This window comes from Hoplias malabaricus, chromosome 2 (genome assembly GCF_029633855.1).
Source record: "Hoplias malabaricus isolate fHopMal1 chromosome 2, fHopMal1.hap1, whole genome shotgun sequence".
Classification (NCBI taxonomy): domain Eukaryota; kingdom Metazoa; phylum Chordata; class Actinopteri; order Characiformes; family Erythrinidae; genus Hoplias; species Hoplias malabaricus.
Window position 1 is genome coordinate 484,885 of NC_089801.1, and position 17,341 is coordinate 502,225.

Sequence of the window (17,341 nt, forward strand, 5' to 3'; positions counted from 1 at the left end):
GAGAGCAGGGGTTTGAAGGCAATTGAGATTGAGTTGGGAAGGAATTCCTCCCCAGGGGCTGAGGCAGACTGGAAGAGTGAAAATGCACATCCTCACAATCAGGCAAATGTTTTCATCTCCATTATGAAGGTGAGGGAGAAGGTGAGTCCCGCAGCTGGAGGAGCAATAATTAAAGGCCATGTTAATTAACTTCTTTCCCTATTCACTGATCAGCCAGAACATTAAAATAACCTGCTTGTTTCCACACTCATTGTCCCCTTTCACCCTTTTCTTCAATGGCCAGGACCACCACCGAACATGTATTACTTGGGTGGGAGATAATTCTCAGCACTGCATGGACACAGATGTGTGTGTGTTTTTCTTGTACGTGTGGATCAGACACAGCAGTGGATATTGGAGTTTTTAAACACTTTGTTTGTGTACCATGTACATGTGTACCTTTGTTTGTGTAAAGTCAGAGACAGTAGCTCATCTGTCGCTGCACAGTTTGTCCTTCATCTGTGGCCACTGGACGCTGCCCTCAATTATTTATGTAATAATATCCAGCATATTATATATATATATATATATATATATATATATATATATATAGATAGATAGATAGATAGATAGATAGATAGATAGATAGATAGATAGATAGATCTCTTCTGGTTACGCTTGGAAGGTCTCAGAATATGTCTTTTGTGCAAGATATATAAAAAACAAACAAAACAAATAAGACTTCACGGACTGGATTCAAGGTTTTATATTTCTTGATTCCAATTAGCTTTTTTTTTTTTTTTGAAGTAATCACTCACATATTTTATCATTCATTCATCCATTATCTGTAACCGCTTATCAAGTTCAGAGTCGTGGTGGGTCCCGAGCCTTCCTGGAATCATTGGGCGCAAGGCGGGAATGCACCCTGCCAGCCCTTCACAGGGCAACACACACTCACACACATTCACTCACACCTACGTACACTTTTGAGTCGCCAATCCACCTACGAACGTGTGTTTTTGGACTGTGGGAGGAAACCGGAGCACCCGGAGGAAACTCACACAGACACAGGGAAAACACACCACACTCCTCACAGACAGTCACCCGGAGGAAACCCACGCAGACACAGGAAGAACACACCACGCTCCTCACAGACAGTCACCCGGAGGAAACCCACACAGACACAGGGAGAACACACCACCCTCCTCACAGACAGTCACCCGGAGGAAACCCACACAGACACAGGAAGAACACACCATACTCCTCACAGACAGTCACCCGGAGGAAACCCACACAGACACAGGGAGAACACACCACACTCCTCAAAGACAGTCACCCGGAGGAAACCCACGCAGACACAGGAAGAACACACCACACTCCTCACAGACAGTCACCCAGAGGAAACCCACGCAGACACAGGGAGAACACACCACACTCCTCACAGACAGTCACTCGGAGGAAACCCACGCAGACACAGGGAGAACACACCACACTCCTCACAGACAGTCACCCGGAGGAAACCCACGCAGACACAGGGAGAACACACCCGGAGCGGGATTTGAACCCACAACCTCCAGGTCCCTGGAGCTGTGTGACTACGACACCTACCTGCTGCGCCACAGTGCCGCCCCATATTTTTACAACAAAGACTTAATAGGTAAATGGTCATTTCAAAGGTTTTATGCATCTATGACTGTAAATCAGTTTTTCCAAATGTGTAGGTCTTTTGACAAGCTCTCACACTCGACAACAAAGACATCTCAAGATCATCTTTAGGACTTAGACCACACATGCCCTGCGGCTAATTTATTTCCCTCATATTTGAATGATGGTGTTTTATTGGGTCATGCTGCAGCATATGAAGAGGAAATTGGTTACATCTCAAGCAACTCCACTTTCTTCAGTCATTTCCATCATAATAGTGAGTGGTGCAGAGTGATAGCTGCAGCAGTTTTGCCTGAAGCATGTAGTGGCTTGGTAAAGCTGGAGAATCAGGGTCCTCTATCACTGCAAGATCATTCTGATATTGGTTCATCTCATCAACAGAACACTGTTCTACATCTCGGGTGTTCTCAGTTTGAAGTTTAACACTTTGTCATGAGTCGAAGTTGGTTGGGGTAGGCACTCAAATAAATAATCATTTGAAAATGACCAGTTCTAAGTAAATGGCATAAAATGAGATTTTTTGGGGCACTGTTTATTCAGAAGGAAGAAAAGATTAATTTATGGTAGTGAGGAACTACATTTGTGGTCCTTTGAGGAAAAAAAATGGGGGCAAGGGGAGTGAAGGAACAACGGTTCCTTTTCCCTCAACATCCACAGCTGAAGTGCCTTTGAGGAAGCATCTTCCCTGCATCAGCTCCATGGGCACCAAGGGAATTCAGTTTAAAATGGAGGTCAAAGAGGCTTTACTAATCACTGCTACAATCTAATGTAATTAGGGTGCAACACTGACTCAAGCCAGCGACTTAAGTACTCTCTCTCTCTCTCTCTCTCTCTCTCTCGCTCTCTCTCTCTCTTTCTCTCTCTCTCTCTCGCTCTCTCTCTTTCTTTCTCTCTCTCTCTCTCTCTCTCTTTCTCTCTCTCTTTCTCTCTCTCTCTCTTTCTCTCTCTCTCGCACTCTCTTTCTCTCTCTCTCTCTCTCTCGCGCTCTCTCTTTTTCTCTCTCTCTCTCCCTCTCTCTCTCTCTCTCTCTCTCTCTCTCTCTCTCTCTCTGTGTTTGTTTGTGTTGCTTGTGTACCAGGTATATATCACATTGTGGGGACCAAAACCTATTTATATATTCAAATTGTATATATGCAAACCATAGGTGGCCCCCACAATGTAAATCATTACTAAGTGAAAACATGTTTTAAGGTTGAGTTGAGCTAGCAGCACTTATGTCCGAGTTAATGGTAAGACTCCACAACATGAATAAAAGGCTATATAATGTCCCCACAATTCACAGATACAAGATGGTGTTGGTGTGTGGAACTACAGGAGCAGGAGGTAAGTGCTTATTATCTGGCAGTGGTTGGTCACAGCCTGTACACACACACACACACACACACACACACACACACACACACACACACACACAGACTAAGGCTCATTCTGTCCATCCATCCTCCTCAATCTGAAAAGCTCACACTGCCCACTGAAGTTCGTATTTGGCCAGAAGCCTGGCTGCTCTGCTGGATCCATGGCTTCCTCTCCTCTCTCCACCTGTCAGGTGCCAGTGGCTGTATCAATGGGAAGGGAAGGACATGGCCAGTGGTCACTGTGCCAGATCCAGCCTGTGCCAGCCTCCCCGTGCCAGACTTCATGGCTGTTCGTTTCACAGCTTCGCTCTGCTTCCACTTCCTTTCAGCCAAGTCTTCTGCAGGTGTTGCTCAGCAGAATGGAGGTCTGTCCCAGCCACCACAGAGGGTCACTTTCTGTCATCTGGTAACAACAAGAAACAGGCAAGTTAGAACCATGTACACAAACACACACAGGCATAGACATGCCTTGCACCTGGAAGTGAATGATTTTTTAGTTTTGTATTTCATATAATAATAGAGCGGGCAGCACTGTAGTGGAGCAGGTAGTGTCACAGTCACACAGCTCCAGGGACCTGGAGGTTGTGGGTTCAAGTCCTGCTCCAAAAGACTGTCCATGAGGGGTTTGGTGTGTTCTCCCTGTGTCCGTGTGGGTTTCCTCCGAGTGCTCCGGTTTCCTTCCACAGTCCAGAAGTACACGCTTGCAGGTGGATTGGCGAATCAAAAAGTGCCCTTTCCAGGGTGTGTTCCCGTCTTGCACCAAATGATTCCAGGTAGGCTCTGGATCCACCGCGAGCCTGAACTGGATAAGCGCTTACAGACAATGAATGAATGAATAATAATAGTGGAAATAATAGTAACGATGAAGATATAGGTTTAAACCTGCAATGGACTGGCACGCTCTCCAGGGTCTGTTCCTACTTGCTACTTCATGTGCATGTAAATAAGAGAGTCAATAATCAATCAGAGAAGGCACATCCTGTTCATCACAGACTCACAGAGTTGTGGTTCTCTGAAGACAGGCTTTATGTGTTAGCACTTGATTTATGCTCCAGTATTAACTTTCTCGTGTTTCATTATGAGGCTGGTAGAGTGGTTGCTTCCCAGCTTGACCCTGCACAAGCACTTGAGAAATCTTGGAACCATCTTCCAAACCTAATTAAAACAGCACTCATCTTTCTCTCACCTGTGTGGATCAAAAGTATACAGTACCAGTCAAAAGTCTGCACACATCTTCTCATTAGTCACTGGTGGAATGTACCAGCCCCTACCTCTGCACAAGCCAATTATGGTCTCAAACACATTAAGAAGGCGAGCAGTTCTACAAACTAACTCTTGACGAGGCCACAGCTGTTCACTGAAAACCTTTCCAGGTGATGGCCACATGTTCCTTCATAGTTTTACTGTTGTCCATATTCATTTACAGTGTACAAATTAATATTAAAATAAATAAATAAATAAACAACCATTGAATAGATGATGTGTCCAAATTTTTGACTGGTGCTGTACATTCACAATATGTGGAAAACCTCTCTGAGTGGGTGTGTCCAAACATTTGACTGGCACTGTATGTTTTCATATTTTTGGAAAACATGAGCTAAAAAGCTTTAATGATCTAATGGCTTTTTTTTGTCAGAGCATTTGTTGGCAGCATTTAATACTGCTTTTATGTCACTGCACTGGAGAAAGGCATTGTCTGTCCTTTCTTTTCTTTAACAATGGAGAATTCATCATATACCCTTGTGTGTGTGTGTGTGTGTGTGTGTGTGCGTGTGCGTGTGCGTGTTAAGCTTCGAAAAGAGTCCCTCAGTTACAGAGTCCCCAGTCCAAAGCTATATCTCTGCAGGGAGATAAGAAGGGAGCAGGCATTTACAGGAGACTGATTTGGGAATGCACTATTCCCTTGAATCTGAGAGAGAAGGGATGGGTTAAACCACACAGAGATCTCTACACTTCACAGTTTTTCATTTCCATTAATAAGAAGAGGAAGAGGATCTATAAATGATTAAAGAACATATTGGAACGTATTCATTAAGAAGACTTGCGATTGCAGGTCCTGATTTATATATTATGACTTACACAATCTGTGAAGAATAAAAAAGAGCTATGGTCTCTGACTTTACATCAACCAGGTGGACCAACAGAGTAGATGTGTCTCATAGAGTGGCCAGTGATTGGACTAACAAAGTATGCAGAGCAACCAATGTTCTACTCATTCTCCTGGAGCTGATGAAATGGACAGTGAGTGTAGAAACAAAGATGTGGCTGTAATGTTACGGTTGAGAAATGGAAAAACACCATCAGCTGCCGCTTTAATTGTAAAAGGGCTTTGAATATTCAAGTAGTAGCTGTTGAAGGCCATGTGACCAATCGTGTCTTTTGTGCGTGCCTATTGGCTGAGCTGCAGGGGCTGCCTGGCTCCCTACAGGGCTGTTCTCTCAGCTTCACTCATCCAATTCAACTCCTGCAGTCAGCAAAACACCCGGCAGAGCGCAGGTTCACAACTAAAGCATCCTGCAGAGACTTCAGAGGTTGTGTGTGTGTGTGTGTGGGAGAGAGAGAGAGAGACTTCACTGCTGCAGCATTAAATCTGGGGCTGTCACACAGGCTCAGTAGAGAGAGAAGCAGGATAAAGAAGAGCATGGATTCTAAGAGATGCTGTCCATCAGTAAAGCACGCGTAAAATCACAGGAGGGACTCGACCTGGACCTTCTGCTGAGGACCCTCACTTCAGGACCGTAGGACGAAGACCCTGATTACCTTCTGTTACTTAAAGGTGAAGATTTGGACTATACACATGTAAATTAGTGTTTATTTTCTTTTCTTTGGTCCCTTCCGTGTGTCCCTCCCAGTCCTCAAGTCTTGCTTTTCTATTCTGCATGTCCTGCTCAGCAGGTGCACACACTCATGGTGGATGCCAAGGGAAGGAACATGAAATGCCTGACGTTCTTCTTGATGCTTCCAGAGTCTGTGAAGAGCAAGTCCAGTAAGAGCTCCAAGAAGGGAAGCTCCGCTGGCTCCTCCAAGCTGCCCCCTGTCTGTTATGAGATCATCACCCTGAAGACCAAGAAGAAGAAGAAAATGGCTGGAGAGATCTTCTCCACCAAGAAGTCCTCATCAACAAGCACCGTGCAGAGATACCAGCAGCAGAATCTCAACAACAACAACACCATCCAGTGCTGCAACTGGCAGGGTCTCTACTCCACCATCAGGGAAAGGTAGGATTGATCATGATTTCAGCTTCACTGTCCATTTTGGTGTATTTTGTAGTTCTCCAAGTACAGACTGCAGTCCATCTGTTGCTCTGCATACTTTATTAACCCCCTTTCAGCCTCTTCTTTGATGGTCAGAACAGCTAGAGGACTACCACACTTAGACCACTCTCAGCACTGCACTAACATTGACGTGGTGGTGTATTAGTGTGTGCTTTTCTGTTACAAGTGGATCAGACACAGCAGTGCTACTGGAGTTTGAAACCCCTTAAACTGAGAATAGTCCACCAACCAAAAGCATCCTAGGAGCAGCGTCCAGTCAGTGACCACTGATGAAGTACTAGATGATGACCAAAACAAACTGTGCAGCAACAGAAGGTGAACCTAATAGGGAGGATCCATTCATACCAGGGCAACACACACTAACACATCATCACCACCTCAGTGTCACTGCAGTACTGAGAATGATTCGCTGCCCAAATCATACCTGCTCTGTAGGGGTCTTGTTGGGGTCCTGACCATTGAAGAACAAAGAGAAAGGGCAGTGACGCTGCTAAAAGGGACAATGATTGTGGAAACAGGAGGTAGTTTTAATATCATCTCTGACTGATGTATATACAGGGGTTGGACAATGAAACTGAAACACCTGGTTTTAGACCACAATAATTTATTAGTGTGGTGTAGGGCCTCCAAAGTGGCTCAATAATATTTAGATCTGGTGACTGTGCAGGCCATGGGAGATGTTCAACTTCACTTTCATGTTCATCAAACCAATCTTGCTGTGTGTATTGGTGCATTGATACATCCTGATACATGGCACCACCTTCAGGACACAATGTTTGAACCATTGGATGCACATGGTCTTACTGGTGCAATGTGGAGTTAATGAAGATTGGCCACCACGCTGCTCCAATTTAGCCATGAAACCTCCCACACTACAATGACTGGTGTTTCAGTTTCATTGTCTAACCCCTGTATATTAAAGATAAGGATAAGGAACATTTGTCCCTTTCATCTCAGGACAACCCCACATTGGGGAAATCAGAAGAATATTTCTAGGCCTGCTCTTGTTGTGTGTGTACAACAGCATGCCTGTTTACCCATTGCTCCTTTGTGGCCCACATTTCAATAATACACGAGGAAGGCTCTATTGTGCGCTGAAGAGGCAGTTCTCCACAGGGACAGAGAACATAACACAGCTGTTGTTTTTCTGAACAGAGTGAAATGCACAATGTATGAAATGGTGAATTTACTGAAGACACGGCATATCAAAGTTCCTCTTCCAAAGAATTTTCAGTTTTGCATCCCCCCACCCCTCTTCAACTTCTTTCCAGAAACGCTGTGATGTTCAACAATGAGCTTATGGCAGATGTTCATTTTGTTGTGGGCCAGACAGGAGAAACACAGAGACTTCCAGGACATAAGGTACGTCTCCTTTCATCATCTCAGAATAGTCACACTGTCAAGGAGACAGACAAGGAGGCAGAGAACACAAACAAAAGAATGAATATTTCACTCCCATCAGTCGTGAAGTGCAACGTGACTTTGAGAGACACAGCTCAATTATTTATGGACATGACTTTCAACAGAGAGGACAATTAAATATGTACAATTGGTTTGCACCTAATTACCAAACTTATTCTTTACATGTATATGAATAAACAAATCAGCCACAAGATTAAAGCCATCAACAAGTTTAGTCATTAACTGGCGAATGTGAGGATCTAAATCTTTCAGACAAGGGCCTAACATCAGCACATCTCCAAATTCTCAGGTCGTGCGAGGGTGTTCCCAATATGCAGTGTTTTATAGCTCAAACGTCAAATGTGGTCCCAGGAAGGACAACCTGACAAGATGCTTACACTATATTAGACTCATTTAGATTCTTATGCTCACACATGTTTTCGTGTCTAATATCAGCTTCAAGAACTGACTGCTCAGTTGTTGCCCGAGCACTTGACAGATTTCCAGTCATTCATTATATGTAAGTGCTTATCCAGTTCAGAGTCGCCGTGTATCTGGAGCCAGAGGGGGTGCTAGTCCTTCAAAGGGCAACACACACACACAAACATATTCACTCACACACTCACCCATTTACACCTATGGACACTTTTGAGACTCCAATCCACCTACCAATGTGTGTTTTTGGACTGTGGGAGGAAACCGGAGCACCCGGAGGAAACCCACACGGACACGGGGAGAACACACCACACTCCTCACAGACAGTCACCCAGAGGAAACCCACGCAGACACAGGGAGAACACACCACACTCCTCACAGACAGTCACCCGGAGGAAACCCACGCGGACACAGGGAGAACACACCACACTCCTCACAGACAGTCACCTGGAGGAAACCCACGCAGACACAGAGAGAACACACCACACTCCTCACAGACAGTCACCCGGAGGAAACCCACGCAGACACAGAGAGAACACACCACACTCCTCACAGACAGTCACCCGGAGGAAACCCACGCAGACGCAGGGAGAACACACCACACTCCTCACAGACAGTCACCCGGAGGAAACCCACGCGGACACAGGGAGAACACACCACACTCCTCACAGACAGTCACCCGGAGGAAACCCACACAGACACAGAGAGAACACACCACACTCCTCACAGACAATCACCCGGAGGAAACCCACGCAGACACAGGGAGAACACACCACACTCCTTACAGACAGTCACCCTGAGGAAACCCACACAGACACAGGGAGAACACACCACACTCCTCACAGACAGTCACCCGGAGGAAACTCACGCAGACACAGGAAGAACACACCATGCTCCTCACAGACAATCACCCGGAGGAAACCCACGCAGACACAGGGAGAACACACCACACTCCTCACAGACAGTCACCCGGAGGAAACCCACACAGACACAGGGAGAACACACCACACTCCTCACAGACAATCACCCGGAGGAAACCCACGCAGACACAGGGAGAACACACCACACTCCTCACAGACAGTTACCCGGAGGAAACCCACACAGACACAGGGAGAACACACCACACTCCTCACAGACAGTCACCCAGAGGAAACTCACGCAGACACAGGAAGAACACACCATGCTCCTCACAGACAATCACCCGGAGGAAACCCACGCAGACACAGGGAGAACACACCACACTCCTCACAGACAGTTACCCGGAGGAAACCCACACAGACACAGGAAGAACACACCACACTCCTCACAGACAGTCACCCGGAGCAGGTCCCAGGAGCTGCCGTGCCACCCATATATATTAGTAAAGTGTTGCTAATATATTCATTCATTCATTCATTGTCTGTAACAGCTTATCCAATTCAGGATGCGCGGTGGCTCCGGAACCTCCCCGGAATCACTGGGCTCAAGGCAGGAACTCACCCCGGAGGGGGGTTGTTAATTTTCTTTTCATTTATTTCATTCTCTTCTGAAGCTCAGCTGCTTGTGTGCTGTTGCCATTACACTTTGATAGTAGCCCTGTCATTTAGCAAATGTACATTTCAAGCTCTTCTAATGCAGCCTGAAAATATTTACAGCTATTGCAACACCATAAATATGTCACCATTTCCTTCATTTTAACAGAGCTCTAACGTACATGCTTCATATGCATCGCTTTGTTCACCTTTAGAAGTTATTTAAAGAAATCCGTTGTGGATCTCAGCCAATAATGCAGTGAGTCATGAAGAGTTATGGCTGAGCATCGTCTATGATTATCCATTTGGCTGCTGTTCAGATATGCATTAAGAGTTTTATTTTCCAGACCTGTGCTGTGGCCAAATGCCTTCTTCAAATTTTTTTTTTCTTTCTTGATGCTGTCTTTTGATGCTTTAGTCACAGACCAGCCAAATTAACAAGGAATACCATCAGTCAATAATTCAGTTAAAGGCATCCTTGTTGAGCTGAGGGCAAATTAGTTTGCTGTAAATAGAGCCCGTCAAAGCATGGTGTTCCTAATCAAGTGAGATCCAAAACAAATCGAATGTGTTTGTAGATCAAACATTAAAGAGTACATTTGACAAGCTATTGATCCCAGCATCTGTGTTTCCACTGATGAAGACCAGGCTATGGCCAAATTAGTGTCACTGCGACACAGACTCAGGGATTTGAGGTGGCCTGGGTTCAGTCCTTGCTTCAGGTCAGTGTCTGAAAGATGCAGTGTGTTCCTGAGTCAGTGTGGGTTTCCTCCAGATGCACTGTGTGAAATTGTTCCATAAACTGGCAATACATTGTTAGACACCAATCAAACAAGATCTCATTAATGGTGCTTTTCCACTGCATGGAACCTACAAGGCTCTACTTGACTCGGCACGGCTCTTTTGCTATTCCACTGGCCAAATTTGGTGCCTGGTCCCTAGATCCAGGTAATCTTTCAGTCCTAGCTCACTTCGGGTTCCAACTGTGCCGAGTAGGTACCTAATGGTGACGTGTAAACCCTCCAGAACGTTAACTGGCCAGAGCCATGTCAATCACCACGAAATGTCGAGATCATTCAAATCCCGCACAAACCGCCGCTTATAAAAATAGCAGCTTTCACATTTATTTTAATCTGACGCACAACAGCAGCTTGTAACGTTATCTTGAGGTATTTTGGGGAGGTTTAAATGCTCCTTGGGCTGATGGCTGATGAAAATTTCCAGTGAAAGCTGAATGTGCAACAAGTAAAACTGATCTGTGAGAACTGGGGCACGAAGCCATGTCTTTTCATTATCTGTAATCGCTTATCCAGTTCAGGGTCGCGGTGGGTCCAGAGCCTACCTGGAATCATTGGGCGCAAGGCAGGAATACACCCTGGAGAGGGCGCCAGTTCTTCACAGGGCAACACAGACACACACACATTCACACATACGGACACTTTTTGAGTCGCCAATCCACCTACCAATGTGTGTTTTTGGACTGTGGAAGGAAACCGGAGCACACGGAGGAAACCCACGCAGACACAGGGAGAACACACCAAACTCCTCACAGACAGTCACCCGGAGGAAACCCATGCAGACACAGGGAGAACACACCACACTCCTCACAGACAGTCACCCGGAGGAAACCCATGCAGACACAGGGAGAACACACCACACTCCTCACAGACAGTCACCCGGAGTGGGAATCGAACCCAATCGCGAATTGATTGGTCAATCACCTTGGGGCGAAGGTAGAATGTCACCTGATTGAATATGTCCAAATTTTCTTTATATAACATGGACTTTCAGGTGTGTGTGTGAGTGTGAGACAATGAGTGTGAGACAGTGACAGACCCAGGAGGCATCTTGGGAAGAACAGAAGCTCACTGGAGAGTGTGCTGTCCTGGGCAGTGATCTCCTGGGAAACCTTCCATCGAGGCTTTCTGTGGAGCTCAGCTGGACATGTTCCTCCTAATTAAGCAGCGTGCTAGGCAGGTGTCCATCAGGTTTTGGTTCATCTGTGTGGAGAGTGAGCTCATTTTAGTGTCATCCACAACTGTGTAGTGACAATGCATCAAAGGTATACCGCAGACAACCCATAATGCTGTAGATTCTACTCTTGAAAAATAAGCTTATTCTCTTGTGAGCCATAACACAAGAAGAGAATTACAACCATTATTAAGTCATTTGTGAGTGGATTTACTTGTGCTCCAGCAGAGTTCATGAATATGCGGTTCTAAGGGGATGGGAAGAAGCCAGGATTTGCATCAGTGAAGACTTGACCAAACGTGGGATGTGAGAACAAATATCATCCAGGAGAAAGTTGGCAGATAAAAGATACAGTGGAGACCCAGTTTGAACCTCAATGTAGGGCGTGTTGCTTTTTTCCTATGTGTGTTAACCTGATTAAACATCTGTGCTAGTTTTTGTTCTCCTTCTACATGGACTGGTCTCTTGGCGAAAGCATATGAAGTATTAAGGACAGGAGATATGTATTTATGGGAGTATGAGAGAGCGAGGGACTACAGCTGTTAATAAGCTGTTATTTCATATAGCTAAAACTGTTATACAAATTATTGTTTTGAAACGTCTGCATATATTTTCATGAATGGTTTCTATAGCCATATTTGCAGTTTGGCACATTCCAGTTTTTACACACATGCTAAAATTAAAAAAGTAGGAATTTGCAAATCTTGCCCTGGTGTAGTTTTCTGTAACCACTTCATCACCATCAAGATCATGGAGGGTCCAGGGCCTTCCTGGATTCACTGGGTGAAAGGCAGGAACACACCCTGGACAGGGCACTAGTCCTTCACAGGGCATCGCCCACCCACTCACTCACTCACTCACACCGTTCACACCTGTGGAAAATGTCACACAACCAATCCACCTTACTGGCCTGTGGGAGCAAACCTGGAGAACCCAGAGGGAACCCACACAAACGTGGGGAGAACTTGCCAAATTGATCAAAGGATTGAGGACGCTTGAGCTGTGGGGCAGCAGGGGTATCTGCAGCACCAGCTTGTGATTACAAACAACATAGAGAAAGCAACACCAACATGCAGTGAACAAATACTTCAATATTTATGACTCATGGTTTATGATTTTAACTGCAACTGATCTGCATTTCTTTCTCCTCCTCAAGTATGTCCTGGCTGTGGGAAGTTCCGTCTTTCATGCCATGTTCTATGGAGAGCTTGCAGAGGATAAGGATGAAATCAGTATTCCAGATGTGGAGCCTGCAGCCTTCCTAGCTATGTTAAAGTAAGATTCTGTCTCAGTACATGATACTCTGGAGTGTGCTTGCTGACAGCTTGAGATCTCCTTTTAAACAAGTTTCTTATCCACTCTGTGGAAGACTGAGCTATATATATATTAGGGAACATGTGTCTATACTGAGTCCTTCGAGCCACGTAAGATAATGGCTCTGAATGTTTGAGAGGATCTTAAAGGTGATATATCTGACATTCTGCCACTAGAGCACTAGTATTTAGAGCATCATCCATGCTTTTTATTCAGCTACACCCTGCACATCATACACATGCATGCACTGTTATGAAAACAAAGAGCAGAGGACAACAAACACACACAGAGAGATTCATTCTCTGCTTTCTACTCCAAAATTTATTTACATAGAAGTTGCTGCTGTATTTGTGTTTAAATTGTCTGATAGATCACTTTTTAAGGGTTGTTCCTCTAATACTTCATTAGCTCAGGTAAAGCTCAGGTGTGCTACATGACCCAAGGGTAAGGGCTTGTGTAAAACTGTGATGACTTGAGAAGCAAAACTCTGTAACCTGAGCCTGACATGCTAAAAGAGTTGGAGAGGACATGTTAAAAATAAATTAAATATGATGAAAAACCGACACGGAAACTATCTGACCAGAGGGCAGGACAGTGGAGTCCCTGAAATGAGAAACTCTGTTTTGTCACACAAATTAAGTGCTGAGGACGTTAGATCCAAGGCCCAGAGTCGAATACCTTAGATTGGATATTGAGTGTTACAGATTTTGGCCCATTTTTAAATCTAGTTTGTCAGTCGCAAACTAAACTAGAGGATCAAGCTGGGTTTCAGCTTTATCAACCATTGCCTTGCATGCAGTGTTGGGGGAGGTGATGCCTGGTTAACTACTAACATACACAAAGTGTTTTTGAAAATGCCACACACAGTCAAAATGAAGTGTAGGTCCAGTTCTCTTTGCAAAATGGACAAACCGTATTGTCAATGGCTTTTCAATTATTGCCAGGTCCCCTATGTGTCTTTTTAACGGGGGTGTGGATTTCAATATTAGTAGTGTATGGCACCAGTCTGCAAAGCCATATGCTTTCTCTATATTTCTGATACACATGGTACCACACTGTACTGAAAGAAGGGCTTGTGCATCGGAAGAAATGTCCATATGGGGTTGTGTTTCACACTCAGACTGAACACCCATGCTGCATCTTGTCTTTTGGACCGATTATTTTCATGCAGTGTGAGCAGATAATTTGTGAGCGTTGGCCGTGCATGAGGACAATTCAAATGTGCACTCTGATTTCATCCAAGCATAAGGTTTCTGAAATCACACAGTATATTCTTGCCTTTAAAGAGGACATATAAAGAAAAATAGCACTGACATTAATATTCATTTGAGGATCTGAACCCATAAATAGTGAAATAAAACAACCCAGTATTTTATTTATTTATTTATTTTTAAACATGGGACAAAATAAGATGTTTTCTTGTCCAAGTCTCTCCAGCCACAGCATTAGACCTGCATTTATGTGAGAGCTCAAAATGGAGATTAAGAGACAAAACAAGCACAATGAGCATGGAGAATTAAGTGTAGTGATTAAATATGGAGAAGAAGAAGACAAGAAAGAGAAGAAAAGGAAATTCTAATTTTCAACAGGCAGTGAAATCTATCTTTCTGGGATCTTTAGACAGTGCTGGGTTGTTTGATCCTTGTGGTATTTTGGCCAACCATCACAGAGGTTTCATTAGGTGTTTACTTTTGTGGAAAAAAATGCATATGTCCATTTTAACATGTTTTTTAAAAACTGGCAGTTGGTCAATCATTAGACAAGTAGCTCTCCCTCCCATTTTTCTTTGCCTTCCTCCCCCTCTGTCCATTCTCTGTTCTTTTCCTGCCCGTGAATGTGTAGGTGGAAAGTTACTGTGAAAGAGGAAAATCTTGGGTAATCTTTACAGATATAGAGTGGTATGGCTCCTGTGTTTATAAAGGAGATGCTCAGTTTACGCTGATCCTTGCCTTTTTTACCTAACTGACATTTTTACATTTATTACTTAATTAGTGTTTTATTTCAAAGTGGTTAATTAAGTATGAAATGATATCACAGAGAATTGTATTATATTAATATACCCCTGTGATATTCTACCGCTTTTCCCACAAGGTTCAAACACCAAAGCAGCATTTTTCCCATGTCTAAACAGCCCTGGTGAGAATGACCAGTTTCGGCACCTATTCCTTTAAATGAGAATAAACCACATCTCAGTTCAGAGTAAGAGCCCAGTAGCTCTGGTTTCTAGGTGACTTTTTTTCATTTTTATTTTTCTTGTCCATTGTTGTTTTTTCCATATTTAATTAGTACTGTTAGTTCATGCTTGTTGTGTTTGCTTTGCTTGCTTTAACCTCATCTTTGAGCTCTCACATAAGCGCAGACGCAGTGCTGTTATTAGACATACTCAGACAAGGGGGCGGCATAATTTGAAAGTAAGAAGCAGCAAAAAATCAGAATGACTCTTTCTTTTTTTTTTATTAATCCCAAGTTTTCTGATTAAGGCAGCCCACAAAAATTGACTGGGTGGCCATGGTTGGTAGGTTCCAGATTCTGTCATGGTTCTGTCACAGTTTGGGAGGAAGTAAGTTCTCATGGCATGGGAAATGTGCATATTTTGGTAGGTACCATTAATGCTAAAAGATATGCATACAGTAAATACGTACTGAAGCAACAAAGGCTGCCTTCAACACTCTTAAAAATAAAGGTGATACAAAGGGTTTTTAAGTTCCATAAAGAACAGTTTCTGTTTAAGAGATGTGAGTGTGAAGAAACTTTACAAAAAGTTTTACAAATCTATCTGATCCATCAATCTTAACGTTCTTTATCTATTTAAAATATTAGCAAAAGTGGTTCTTCTATGGCATAGCTTTTTTTTATTGTAGGTCAATGATATTTCAACCACACCCAGTCTACTACATGCATGTGTTATGTCATCTCTCATTAAAAATGTGTAGCTTTTATTAGCATGTAACATTCTGTCCTATCGTTTCTGAAAGTGAAATTTGTACATAAATGAATATCCTGTGTTTCTAAGCGAGATTCGTATTCTGTATTCCTCAGGTACATATACTGTGACGAGATTGACCTGAGCGCTGACACTGTGTTGGCGACGCTATACGTTGCTAAGAAGTACATCGTGCCACACTTGGCACGAGCGTGCGTCAACTTCTTAGAGACGAGTCTCAGTGCTAAGAATGCTTGCATCCTATTGTCTCAGAGCAGCCTGTTTGAGGAACCTGAGCTAACGCAGCGCTGCTGGGAGGTGATTGACGCACAGGCCGAATTGGCCCTTAAGTCTGAAGGCTTCTGTGACATTGACCCTCAGACTTTGGAGAGCATCCTGCGGCGAGAGACACTGAACGCCAAGGAGATTGTGGTGTTCGAGGCAGCTCTGAAGTGGGCCGAGGCTGAATGTCAGCGAAGAGATTTGACCATTTCCATCGGTAACAAGCGCAAGGTTCTAGGCCAAGCTGTCTACCTGATTCGCATTCCCACCATGGGCCTGGACGACTTCGCTAACGGTGCGGCTCAGTCAGGTGTGCTGACGCTGAACGAGACCAATGATATATTCTTGTGGTACACGGCAGCTAAGAAGCCAGATCTGCAGTTCGTCAGCAAGCCCCGCAGAGGACTGACCCCACAGAAGTGCCACCGCTTCCAGTCATGCGCTTATCGGAGCAACCAGTGGCGTTACCGTGGACGCTGTGACAGTATTCAGTTTGCGGTGGACAAGAGAGTGTTCATTGCTGGTTTTGGACTGTATGGTTCTAGCTGCGGCTCCGCAGAGTACAGCGCCAAAATCGAGCTGAAGCGCCAAGGAGTGATACTGGGCCAGAACCTCAGTAAGTACTTCTCCGATGGTTCCAGCAACACCTTCCCTGTGTGGTTCGACCACCCTGTACAAATAGAACCTGACACTTTCTACACAGCCAGCGTGGTTCTGGATGGGAACGAGCTGAGCTATTTTGGCCAGGAAGGAATGACTGAGGTGCAGTGTGGGAAGGTGACCTTTCAGTTCCAGTGCTCTTCAGACAGTACCAATGGAACAGGTGTGCAAGGGGGTCAGATCCCAGAGCTCATATTCTATGCTTAGGGCCCCACAAAAAAAGACACCTGGGAGGTGTTATGACAGTATTATATATAAATATATATAATAAAATAATTGCTTTTGATTTTGAAAGCATTTTGACTGTGAATATATGGACTTTGAAAGCCTGACAGTGATTTGAAAGCAGAACTGGACAGTGTTAATTGGTGTGCAATATGTATTTAAATAGATCAATGTAATAAAAAATATGAATATATCTTGCAGTGTCCTGGTTATGATTACTGTCCAATATCATTTTCTCATGTTTGCTTGCATAGACCACACACACACACACACACACAGGACCTGGAGTAGTTAGCATGTAATAATTTGCAATATCTATTAGAGAACAAGGACACAGCTACCGCA

At 44.3% G+C, this 17,341-nt stretch overlaps 1 protein-coding gene across 2 annotated transcripts; it reads left to right on the forward strand.

The window, feature by feature from the left end:
* Positions 1–5,482: 5,482 nt before the first annotated feature.
* On the forward strand, positions 5,483–17,135 carry btbd3b (BTB (POZ) domain containing 3b). Of its 2 annotated transcripts, none has more exons than XM_066660819.1 (5): positions 5,483–5,775; positions 5,892–6,217; positions 7,546–7,636; positions 12,749–12,867; positions 15,946–17,135. In XM_066660819.1, exons 2-5 carry the CDS (start codon positions 5,907–5,909, stop codon positions 16,976–16,978), a joined length of 1,554 nt encoding a protein of 517 aa, XP_066516916.1. In that variant the 5' UTR covers positions 5,483–5,775; positions 5,892–5,906; the 3' UTR covers positions 16,979–17,135. The 2 variants fall into 2 exon arrangements, with proteins under 2 accessions (XP_066516916.1, XP_066516918.1); XM_066660821.1 differs by having other exon boundaries at positions 5,965–6,217.
* The last annotated feature ends 206 nt before the right edge of the window (positions 17,136–17,341 follow it).